Source organism: Schistocerca nitens, chromosome 2 (assembly GCF_023898315.1).
Source record: "Schistocerca nitens isolate TAMUIC-IGC-003100 chromosome 2, iqSchNite1.1, whole genome shotgun sequence".
NCBI lineage: Eukaryota > Metazoa > Arthropoda > Insecta > Orthoptera > Acrididae > Schistocerca > Schistocerca nitens.
In genome coordinates, this window is record NC_064615.1 from 870,303,632 (window position 1) to 870,315,971 (window position 12,340).

The 12,340-nt window shown below is 39.4% G+C and overlaps 1 protein-coding gene across 2 annotated transcripts in view; it reads left to right on the forward strand.

Annotated features, from left to right (window-relative positions):
* The window catches only part of LOC126237146 (cleavage stimulation factor subunit 2 tau variant), a 104,829-nt gene that overhangs the window by 51,040 nt on the left and 41,449 nt on the right, over nucleotides 1–12,340 (forward strand). For both annotated transcript variants that reach the window (XM_049946988.1, XM_049946989.1), the window contains exons 4-5: nucleotides 1,155–1,408; nucleotides 9,134–9,621. In XM_049946988.1, the coding sequence (XP_049802945.1) occupies nucleotides 1,155–1,408; nucleotides 9,134–9,621 (742 nt within the window). The remainder of the gene's footprint in view (nucleotides 1–1,154; nucleotides 1,409–9,133; nucleotides 9,622–12,340) is intronic.

Here is a 12,340-nt window from a genome sequence, read left to right on the forward strand (position 1 = left end):
TAATGTGAATCTTTCTGTTGCTGAATGTATGTGATGTATTCTATATTTGTGGCATTGTGATCGTGTAAGTGTATTCAGTGCTTCTAGGTCTGTGTTACTCCATTTCACTACTCCAAATGAGTAGGTCAATATTGGTATAGCATAAGTATTTATAGCTTTTGTCTTGTTTCTTGCTGTCAATTCTGTTTTCAGTATTTTTGTTAGTCTTTGTCTATATTTTTCTTTTAGTTCTTCTTTAATATTTGTATTATCTATTCCTATTTTTTGTCTGTATCCTAGATATTTATAGGCATCTGTTTTTTCCATCGCTTCTATGCAGTCGCTGTGGTTATCCAGTATGTAATCTTCTTGTTTAGTGTGTTTTACCTTGACTATGCTATTTTTCTTACATTTGTCTGTTCCAAAAGCCATATTTATATCATTGCTGAATACTTCTGTTATCTTTAGTAATTGGTTGAGTTGCTGATTTGTTGCTGCCAGTAGTTTTAGGTCATCCATGTATAGCAAATGTGTGGGTATGTTCCAGTAATATTGTATCCATAATTTGTATTATTTAGCATGTTGGATAGTGGGTTCAGAGCAAGGCAGAACCAGAAAGGACTTAATGAGTCTCCTTGGTATATTCCACACTCAATCTGTATTGGCTGTGATGTGATATTATTTGAATTTGTTTGTATATTAAGTGTGGTTTTCCAATTTTTCATTACTATGTTTAGGAACTGTATCAATTTAGGATCTACTTTGTATATTATTATTATTATTATTATTATTATTACTATTACTATTTCTCCAAGGACTACCAAGAACCGGAAGACAGATGATGAGATCTGACTTTGCTTTGACATTAGCTCTGATATTCTCAATTTATTTTCATAAATTTCCCCTTTAATTTTCTTTTAGTTTAAATATTTCTTGCATTTCTTTCACAACATGTAATCGTGCCTATAATTTGCTATTAATTAAAAAAAAAAACATTCTGATCTAATCCCTGCCATACTCAATTTTTGTTTCATTAGAAGTACATTTCTGTTTTTGCTGTTACCACTACCACCACCATTACTACTACCTCTACTAATACTCTTAGTCCTACTCCCAGTCCTACTGCCATCACCACTGCTGCTGCTTATTGGAGTAACAAACTATTGGTTTGTCAGGTCTGTTACAGGGCCCTGTTGTGGAGAATCCATATGGAGAAGCAGTACAGTCAGATAAGGCCCCTGAGGCAATAAGCAAAGCTGTTGCATCTTTACCACCTGAGCAAATGTTTGAACTGATGAAACAGATGAAACTTTGTGTTCAGAATAATCCAACAGAGGCTCGCGCAATGCTGTTACAGAATCCACAACTAGCTTACGCTCTTCTCCAAGCCCAAGTGGTGATGCGCATTCTGGATCCTCACACAGCAGTTGTGAGTAAACTGTGTTTTGTTTTATTTTGTGCAAGTTACTTTATGATTACTGATTTTACTTACTCTGATGCCTTTTCCTTCATCTTTGCCTCCCTTCCTCCTGATATGTGGTAGAGCCCTATTAGTGCATCCACCCCTAGTTTTTCAGTGTTCCACTAACAATCCTTCCCATGTGCTTAGAGTAATATTGTCTAGTTTTGCATGTGTCTACCAGCAACACTGGGGCTGCATCTCCTGAAGGTAAGTGCTAATCAGCTCGTCAAGCACACAGGACAAAAAATTAGTCACTCCCAGAAGACATAATCCTAATACTATGTAACGCCACCCCTAGCGTTGATAATGACATCAGTTCAGCAGAAAATTGTGTCCACATTGTTTTAGGTATGCCATATGTAGCTGATACCATTAAGTGAGTATTACATCCTGTAGAGCAACACAGTTGTGGGAATGTTGATTGCAATGTTTTATTCCCTCTCCTAAAAAGTCCAGCCATTTTCTAAGGAATTATGGTGGGATAATTTAGCGGGTCAGTTGAAATACAATATGGTGCCCGAATGCTCATAAAACCAGAAATGCATACCTACAGTCATGCAAACAGTTTAATCTCAATTTGGAAGATGAGAGTGCCCACAGCATACTCATCATGAAGATGTAGAAGAAAGAGCAACAATTGGCCACTGAGAATGTTCACAGTAACCTAAATGAGTGGGCCCAAGTCGTGGGATGAAAAGCACCACCAAAGCATCATGAAACCACCTCCAGCCTGAAGTACACTCTCCAAAACCTGCAAGTTTAGCACCTCTTTGGAGCATCAATACTCTTGTGGTTTTGCAATGTTTTGAAAATAAGCCAAATTTCCACTCGATCTCATCTCACTACAGGCGTCCAGTCAGCTACTGTCCTGGCTTTGTGTTGTATGCTTGTCAAAGATGTGTATCTTTACATGCCACTTTAAGCAATAGCCTCCTGTGAGGTACGTGACTTGAGATTTCCATTTCATGCGGTTCCATTTGCAATATTTTCTTTGGAAACTGCTCGAGATGGACATGCATTTACTGACAGTAGAATTCCTGTTGGATTGTCATTGACAAGTCCTGACTCTCGGCACTGTCCCCTGTTGGTTAGGATATACAAGGAGGTCAGAAATTCCCATTACAAACTTCATACTGCATACTTCATCTTCCTACTAAACATATTGGACCCATTCTTGAAATCTGTGCCATTGAATGACTGTCAGGAAATGTGGTTTCAGCATGATGGACCACCTCACTTCTCTTGCGCTGTTCGGAGACTCTTGCGCTGTTCGGAGACTCTTGCGCTCTTTGGAGACTCTTGCGCTGTTCGAAGACATCTCAACAAATGGTACTGTGGAAGATGGATAGGCCTGGATGGTCCAGCTACGTGGCTGCCACAGTTGCCATATTTAACTCCTGTGGACTACTACTTGTGGGGTCTTATGCAAAGTTTAATTTATGAGATTCCTGAGATTCCTTGCTGGCATTCTGTCACGTCTCCATGCTGACATATGTTACTGAGCAAATTCCTTACAACTGAGTGGCACACACATACCACTTCACCACCTTGGTTTACATCAGTGCTGAATGGTTACATAACTGCCCGCTGCTAGTTGTACACCATCTACAGTGCTCCAAAGTGACTATTCTGCTTTTATAATGGAATGACTAACATTATGTCTGGGGAGGTGCTTACGGAAGGAAAAGATGCTCCAAGTCCTTTAACTGGTGAGACAAAAGGATTAATGTTATTTTAAATGAATTTCAAACAATGGAAAGTCTGAGATGCAATAACAATGAAGCTAGGGTGGAGTGTAAGAGACAGTTATCTGTTGGAGACCAGTTCCTGTTGCAAGAAGGATCAAATTCCAAGATTTAACTGTCTACACCACAATGATTTGGTGAACCTGTTGTTAGTTTAAATGATGTGTTTAAATTAACTTGGAGTTAATGATAGCTTTACTTTTTTATTCATATTTTATATGCCTGTTTGAGTAATATGACAGAATGAAGCAGACTGTGGTTGTGAGACAGGAGACGGTGACAGAGACACAAAGAGATAATGACAAGGAGTAGGGCTGAATGAATGAGTGAGTGAGGATAGACAAGTGGGATTGAATGGGTTGAGCGACTTACAGCGATGGACTAGTGTATGTGAGTTACAGTTAAGGGAGTTTGTGGGAGTGAGAGGTGAGTTGCATGTTAAAAATAGCATGACGAAGTTTGTGTGCCAAAATATTTGGGAAAATTTTTAAAGATGCTGAGGAAGGCAGGCTGAAACAGCTGGTACCCCACTTTTCAGTCAGTCCTTCAAACTGTAGCATATTCACTTTTATTGTGCTCCAGTAGGAGCATTTTTCCTCTGGCACCCATATGATTCATTTCTAGAGACCCATCATTAAATGAAAGTGTTCTCTTACTTGTTGACCAAATCATATCCACAATAACAAAGAATTAGACGAAAAATTGGGACACACACACACACACACACACACACACACACACACACACACACACACACACACACACACACACACGTCATTTGCATGTTGACTTTGTCGATCTTGAATACCTTATTTCCCCTTGGATAGGACCTGACTGGTTTCACGTGTCAAAGATGACAGTGCAACTCTTAGAAAGTGGAAAGAAGTATCAACAAAATTGCAGGACCACTTAGTAAATATTCCACCACATTTCACATTTGATGACTGCTTAGCATCAGCTGAATTAAATTTTGACCAATACATATTGACAGTTAAAGCTACACTAAAAACCCAAAATATATTTACAGTGATGTCATGGCTAATTCATTGTGCAAAAAAAGTGTTGGAATTACAACAGGCTAATATAGATTGTCAGTTTATAATTCATCCAGTTGCCTGTTCTGTTTATATTGTTGATTATATTTTTATAAAGCCAAATGAAGTAAGTCAAATTTACTAAGAGCAGCAGTAGAAGAGGCCAAAAGTGGACACAGTAGCATAAGCCCTGTCTCTCAGGCCATGTTATAAACTTCTGAAAGCGAAGTTCTTGCGAACAAAGGGCACCCCAAGGAACGAGTGGATAATTTAATGTTGTTAGTAGATTTGCAGTCCATTTAATCATCCACCAACATATTTACAAAAAAATTACTGGATCTTGTTCAAAATCAGCTATGTGACAACACATTTGATATAGTGAGTTTAGCTTATTTTGCTTCTTATTATGCATGATCAAATGAAATCTCATGTGCAACTAAATATGAAAACACTGACAATGAATGTGTTGGAAAATGGATCAGGCTGTTAAATAATGATGGTTACTTGCAGCAAAGGAGGCGGCCCAGGATGCTATGTTTCCATACAATGGAGTACAATATCCTAACAATTATGCAGAGACCAGCTAACATTATACACAAACTGGAAGGATGAAATTTCTGAATTAGTCAGTGATAATATAACTCTTGAAGAGAAGTTTATCAAACTTAGTGATGAAATCTGTTCAGTCACTTGGGGGCTCCAGATAAGTTCAAAGTACTGGTTATGTGCATTTCATAGTGTATACAAAGATGATGGTGGTAATGTAGCAAAAGAAAAAGCTTGTCCTTTAGATGATTATGAATTGGAGACCCAAGCAGGATATCCAGATCATCGTCTGCAGTTACATGGATAAGAAGCAAAGTTAGTAACATGAGTGATCATGTACTGAGTTTAGTTAGAATTTTGTATCACATGTAGGACACATTTTACTTCAAGAATCACCACCGCGATTTTATTATTTTGTTAGTGGTGGAGCTGGTGCAGGCAGAAGTTTATAAATTAGGGATTTGTATCAATATTTGATGCTTATTGTTAATAGCAATCTGGCTATAAATCCTGACAATGCTGAAATTTTGCTTTGTGCATACACGGGAAAAGCCCCTTTTGGAATTGGTGGTCAAATTGTACACAGTTCAACAGGACATCTTGTGCCCCAGTGTGGCCAAACAGTGAGTTGCCAGCAAGCACGACAAACACATTAGCATGTAAATTTGCAGAAGTAGAATTAATTATTTTGGATGAAATGTCTATGCCAGTAGTAGTACTCTGAGCCAAATTAATATAAGATTACAGCAAATATTTCACACAAATACACCATTTGATGGTATATCTTTATCATTTGTGTTGATGGCTTCATACAGGAGACAACTTGGTTTTTCAGCCAAATACCTGTCGAAATACATTGGCGCCATTAGCTGGCACTCAGTTGTGGGGACCTTTTCATTGCTTTGCTATGACAAAAATTATGTGGCAAAGAGATGATTGCAGTAGCCTTAAACAACAAGGCTGTCAGTTGGATAACTTCTGTTGTTACTCAATTATTAAATTCTAGATGTTACAATATGAATACTCTGCCTTCTGAAGCACATGTAGCAGTATACTTGTTTCCGGCCAACAATGAAGCAGGCAGATACAACAATCAAATATTGTGTCGAATGGACACTGAAGGGTGCTTGGTTAAAGCCACTGATGTGGTTTCAGGAGAGTGAAATCCACAAGCTGCTGGAAAAATCCTGTGATCTGTAAGTCCTTTAGCTACAGTGCAGACCTATGCTCTTCCTAAGAACTTGTTTTTATGAGTGGGTGCACATTATATTATAAATGTGATTACTGACACTACGGACAGCACCATGGGAATATTGGAGGCTATATATTGCAGCCTACACAAAGAGACGAGTGAAAAGTGCCCATCACTTATTCGGCTACTGTTCGATAAAAGTATGGGAATAATATATCAAATATCTTCTTGGAAACATCAACAGTTTCTCAAATCATATATTGGATGCTATTAAAAGCTGTCATACTGTCAAAAGATGGAAATCTTGAAATCTGATAGTTCACCATACTCAGTTTCCGTGGTACCAGCAGAAGGTGCAACAATTCACAAGTCACAAGGTGCAGCCTTAGAAAAAGTTGTGGTTTATATTTCTAAAAACATAAAATGGTTGGTGTTGTATGTAGCTTCTTCTAGAGCCGTGTCATTGTTGAGACTTTTTTTTTAATAGTCCATCTGAAATCTCAGAATTGATTGCTGTGATTGTGAAAAAGGAAAGACTGGAGCAAAACAAATAAATATCACATTTTCAATTTTTCCAAGCATCTGAAAAAATAACTTTGTTCAAATTGTGTTTCATAACTTACAATCATTACGCAAGCATTAGCCAGACATCATTACAGAGCCTATCATTCCTTCATCTCGTGCTGCACCATGTGTTGAAACACAGGGATGTCGTAGAGACACTTTTAAAATTGATGCTTTTGATGAGATATGCAGAGTAGACGGTCTGGCAGTAGCTAATGCAAATTCAGGTTGTTGATCTGTTGCATATGTGCATCACAATCTTATAAATGCTGTGACAGGGATCACATAAACGGTAATGCTTAAATAATCGAGGTGCAGCAAACAGCCATTTTGAGTGTGTACATTTCGTACATGTACATGTTAGTGGTCCAGTTGATCGCTGTTTTAGGTTGTTATAGCATGCATAGACACCGCAATATATGATAACAGTGGCAATAATTATATTTCTTAACTGATTGTTGTAGGAGATTTCAACATAGACCAATCCCCAAAATGCAGTTGTACTATATTTCTCCTCCAAAGGCATATTGCTTTTAATAAACCAATGCACTGCAAGAGCTAATATAATTATTGAAAATGTTTTTTCCAGCTTTGGATACAGTATGGTACTATTCATTCTTTTGTCAGTCATCACTCACAAATCTCATTCATATTTAACACTTAAGTAATCATTTTAATTTAATTTTAGATTTTCATACAAACTACTAAATCCATGTTTGACTGCAGTCTCACTTGACTGAGTGAAGATAACCCCGAAGATCTTGTAAATACCTAATCACTCTCACCATAAAGATACGACTATTGCAGTTCACATTTCAGGGACTTATTTTTTGGGGGGAAATATTTATTAGTAAAATATCTACTTCTAGTTTCCATGGAAATTTAAGTCCTTGGATTAAATTTCAAAATTCTATGTGGTTTGAAGTGAAGTATCAAACGACATTATCTATTAGTGTATTTCTATTGTAATTTAAAAACTTAGGTTATGCCTGGGCGCATAAGGTCACTGATCTTTAAACTTTGATTCAGCTGACTTGAACATTATTCAGTAACAATTTTTTAAAAAGTTTAAGTAATTTGTGTTGCTAATTAGCATAGCATTATAATGTGACTCCAGAATTAATCAAATAAGTGAAACTTACAATATCAAATGTGAAATTACACAAAATATTAATTAAAATCAAAACATTCTTGAAAGTATTGGAATTCCCGGGACCAGTATCTTGCCAGTATCTATATCGATAACAGGCAAAAATCATTGAGAGGATTGTGATGAAAAATAACAGAAAACAGCTGCAAAAGTGACTACAGAACTGAATGTCACACTCGTGAACCATGTCAGCACCAAAACAACACAAAGGGAGCGACATATGCAGGGAACTGCAGGACGAGCTGAAATTCCAGTGATGCAAATTCCCATCACAGGAAAGCATGGCGTTGAAGCCATAAAATGTGGAATATGGAGTCCTGGAAAAATGTCTTTTGGTTGGATGAGTCTTGTATCACACAATTTCCAACTTCTGACCAAGTTCGTCCCAAAAATGAAGCATGGTGGGGGTTCAGTGATGATTTGGGCAGATGTATTATGGTATTCCATGGGCCCTATTGTTGCTCTGCATGGTAACATTATTGTCATGGATTATGTGTCCATTTTGGATGATCACATCCATCCTATGGTACAGTGTTTGTTCCCCAATGATGGTGTTGTCTTCTAAGATGACAGGGTCCCAGTTCACGCAGCTCACATCATCCAGGACTAGTTTTGTGAGTAAGAGGGTGAATTGTCACATCTCCTCATCACAGTCTTCAGATCTCAATATAATTGACCCTTTGCAGTTTATTTTGCAGAGAAAGCTGCATGATTGCTAGCCATCTCCATCATTATTACCTGTATGTGCCATTATTTTGGAGAAAGAATGGTGTAGGATTCTCTTGAAAACCACATAGGACCTGTGCCTATCTGTTCTGAGATGACTGGAAGCTGTTTTGAATGACAACGGTTTTCCTACATCATATAAGGGATGGTGATATATTGTATTGTTGGTGTTCCAAAATTTTTGTCCATCCCTGTGTATGTGTGTGTGTGTGTGTGTGTGTGTGTGTGTGTGTGTGTGTGTGTGTGTGTGTGTGGTGGGTGGGTGTGTAATGTGCATGCAGAGGAGGGAACGGTACTGTGTTACACCATTGTTCTATCTGTGTTCACTGTCAATATGACTAACAGAATCAAATTATTTAATTTTTGTTGGAGACCCGCTGTAAATTTATGTCAATAGTTAAATTTGGGGGGCACACAGCTAGTTAATGATCAATTTTATATATTAGTTTATTCAGTACATGGCAACAAAAACAGGAGGATAACTAACATATGACAGCTGCATAATTTTACAAGCTAAATAGAATTAAAATGCTAAATCTACAAATTAATATCTAAATTTTCAATCCATTCATGGGCTGTGTGTATCACTTCAAAGAACTTCAGATTTCCATTGTAAGCTTGTTACAATGTGTTTGATGTTTGTTGTTTATCAGTGTGTATTACAAATATATTCAAACATGTAGAAGAGTGTGGCACACAAAGGTATTAAAACTTACCCTTTTTTTTTTTTTCCAGAGTATGCTGCACAAGGCGAATCCTATACTTCAACCACTCATGCCATCAGATAAGCCAACAATTACGGGACCCGTACCAGTCCCAGTTCCTGTTCCCGCACCTGCAGCAACAGTTACTGCTGTGCAGCCCACACTTGCAATGCCAGTTGCACCTGTACCTGCGCCACAACAAGTAGTTGCCCCAGATGTCACTGTAACAGTAGCCCAACAGGGGTGGACTCCGGCACCTACCCCAGTTGCTGTGCCACGTACCACAGCACTTGCTGCTCCAGTTGTAGCTCAGCCAGCTGGAGTTCAGTTCATTCCTCCCACAGCATCTGGTGACATCGATCATCGCACTCCGGTAGTCGATCCAAGACTGACTCGCATGGGAGATCAAGACCTGCGATTGCCACCTACAGGCCTAGTTGCTGGCCCACAACCTGTTCCACCTGTGCCTATTGCAAGAGATCATAGGGAAGCTGGGTTTGTCAATAACTCTGCTGAACAGTAAGTTGATGTCTCAAAATATTTGGCTACTTAATTGTGAATCCTTATTTAAGTTATGTTTGTGTTGTGCGATGTTGTTAATTACATGACCGCAGTTAGACTGTATCAGAATAAGGAAAATTCTCTTAATCCGTTGAGAGAGAAAGAGCAGTACTGATATGCCAATGACAGTCATAACTTCAGATTTTCAGCTACAGAATGAGTCAAAACTGTAACAGATTTATTCATAGTGCTTCTAGCCAAGCACATTTGCCTTGTATGCATGTTGAAATACAACCTCTGACAACAAAGTTCGGTGAATGAAGTCGGAACGGTCGATTGGGCAACACTGGTGACTCACAACGCCACACCTGTGTAGCGGCCGGTGTTGACAACCTGCCCCCATTGTAGTTCAGTTGAGCATCGTGTGTGTTCTGTGTTAGACCTATTGGACAAAGTCCTTGTTTAGTGCGTTGCTTCCGAACTGAGAATACGACAGGGAATGGGCAAAGGGTCAGTTTAAAGTTTTGTTTTAAGCTTAGCAGGACACCGAAAGAAATGTGTGCAATGCTGGTATGTAGTTTATGGGGATCAAGCAGTGTCCATGAAGTGTGTGTACAAGTGTGTCACCCATTTTTGAGGAGGCCGGGAAAGTGTTTCCGACAGTCCCCGTAGCAGAGAGGAAAATGTGTTGCCATCTTGTGCCACATCACTTGACTGGTGATCAGAAGCAGGCACGTTTAAAGGCTGCACAGGATTTTGTCGAAATGGTGGATGTGACACCCAGTTTCTTGAATTGTCTTGTAACTCAGTGAAACCTGGTGTCTCTGGTATGACCCAGAAATGAAATGGCAAAGCATGGAATGGTGTTCTCTGACATCATATCGTTGGAAAAAGGTCAGAGCCAAAAAATTGCGCATCAAAACGATGCTCGTCACCTTTTTCGATAGTGAATGCATTATCCACAAGGAATTTCTAACTGCGGGAACAATGATGAATGTTGAACATTGCCTCATTTCATGCAAAGTCTACACAGGGTGCTTCTCCAGTATGCACAACAAGGTTCCTGGTTTTTTGCACATGACAACACTTGCCCACACTCAGTCAATATCATGAAACAGTTCCTGGCAAAAAGGGGGCGGTGCAACTTGAACATCCGCCAAACTCGCCGGATCTCAATCCTCCAGACTTCTTCCTATTCCCTCGGCTTAAACTCACTTTGAAAGGAAAGAGATTAGATGATATTCCTGAAATCCAACAAAAGTGACATGGCTTTTGAACGCAATCTACATCTACATCTGCATACATACTCCGCAATCCACCATACGGTGCATGGCAGAGGGTACCTCGTACCACAACTAGCATCTTCTCTCCCTGTTCCACTCCCAAACAGAAAGAGGGAAAAATGAGTGCCTATATGCCTCTGTACGAGCCCTAATCTCTCTCATCTTATCTTTGTGGTCTTTCCACGAAATGTAAGTTGGCGGCAGTAAAATTGTACTGCAGTCAGCCTCAAATGCTGGTTCTCTAAATTTCCTCAGTAGCGATTCACAAAAAGAACACCACCTTTCCTCTAGAGACTCCAACCCGAGTTCCTGAAGCATTTCCGTAACACTCGCATGATGATCAAACCTACCAGTAACAAATCTAGCAGCCCGCCTCTGAATTGCTTCTATGTCCTCTCTCAATCTGACCTGATAGGGATCCCAAACGCTCGAGCAGTACTCAAGAATAAGTTTTATGAGTGTTTATAAGTTTTATGAGTGTTTTGTAAGCGGTCTCCTTTACAGATGAACCACATCTTCCCAAAATTCTACCAATCAACTGAAGACAACTATCCGCCTTCACCACAACTGTCATTACATGCTTGTCCCACTTCATATCGCTCTGCAATGTTACGCCCAAATATTTAACCGACATGACTGTGTCAAGCGCTGCATTACTAATGGAGTATTCAAACATTATAGTATTCTTTTTCCTATTCATCTGCATTAATTTACATTTATCTACATTTAGAGTTAGCTGCCATTCTTTACACCTGTCACAAATCCTGTCCAAGTCATCTTGTATCCTCCTACAGTCATTCAACAATGACACCTTCCCGTACACCACAGCATCATCAGCAAACAGCCACACATTGCTATCCACCCTATCCAAAAGATCATTTATGTAGGTAGAAAACAACAGCAGACCTACCACACTTCCCTGGGACACTCCAGATGATAGCCTCACCTCCGATGAACACTCACCATCGAGGACAGCGTACTGGGTTCCATTACTTAAGAAGTCTTCGAGCCACTCACATACTTGTGAACCAATCCCATATGCTCGTACCTTAGTTAGGAGTCTGCAGTGGGGCACCGAGTCAAACGCTTTCCGGAAGTCAAGGAATATGGCATTCGTCTGATACCCTTCATCCTTGGTTCACAAGATATCGTGAAAAAAGGGCGAGTTGCATTTCGCAGGAGCGATGCTTTCTAAAGCCGTGCTGATGCATGGACAGCAACTTCTCTGTCTCAAGGAAATTCATTATATTCGAACTGAGAATATGTTCGAGAATCCTGCAACAAACCGATGTTAAGGATATTGGTCTGTAATTTTGAGGATCTGTCCTTCTACGATTCTTATATACAGTCGCTCGGGACTTTACGCTGGGCAAGAGATTCGCGATAAATGCAAGCTAAGTAAGGAGCCAATGCAGTAGAGTACTCTCTGTAAAACCGAATTGGCATCCCATCAG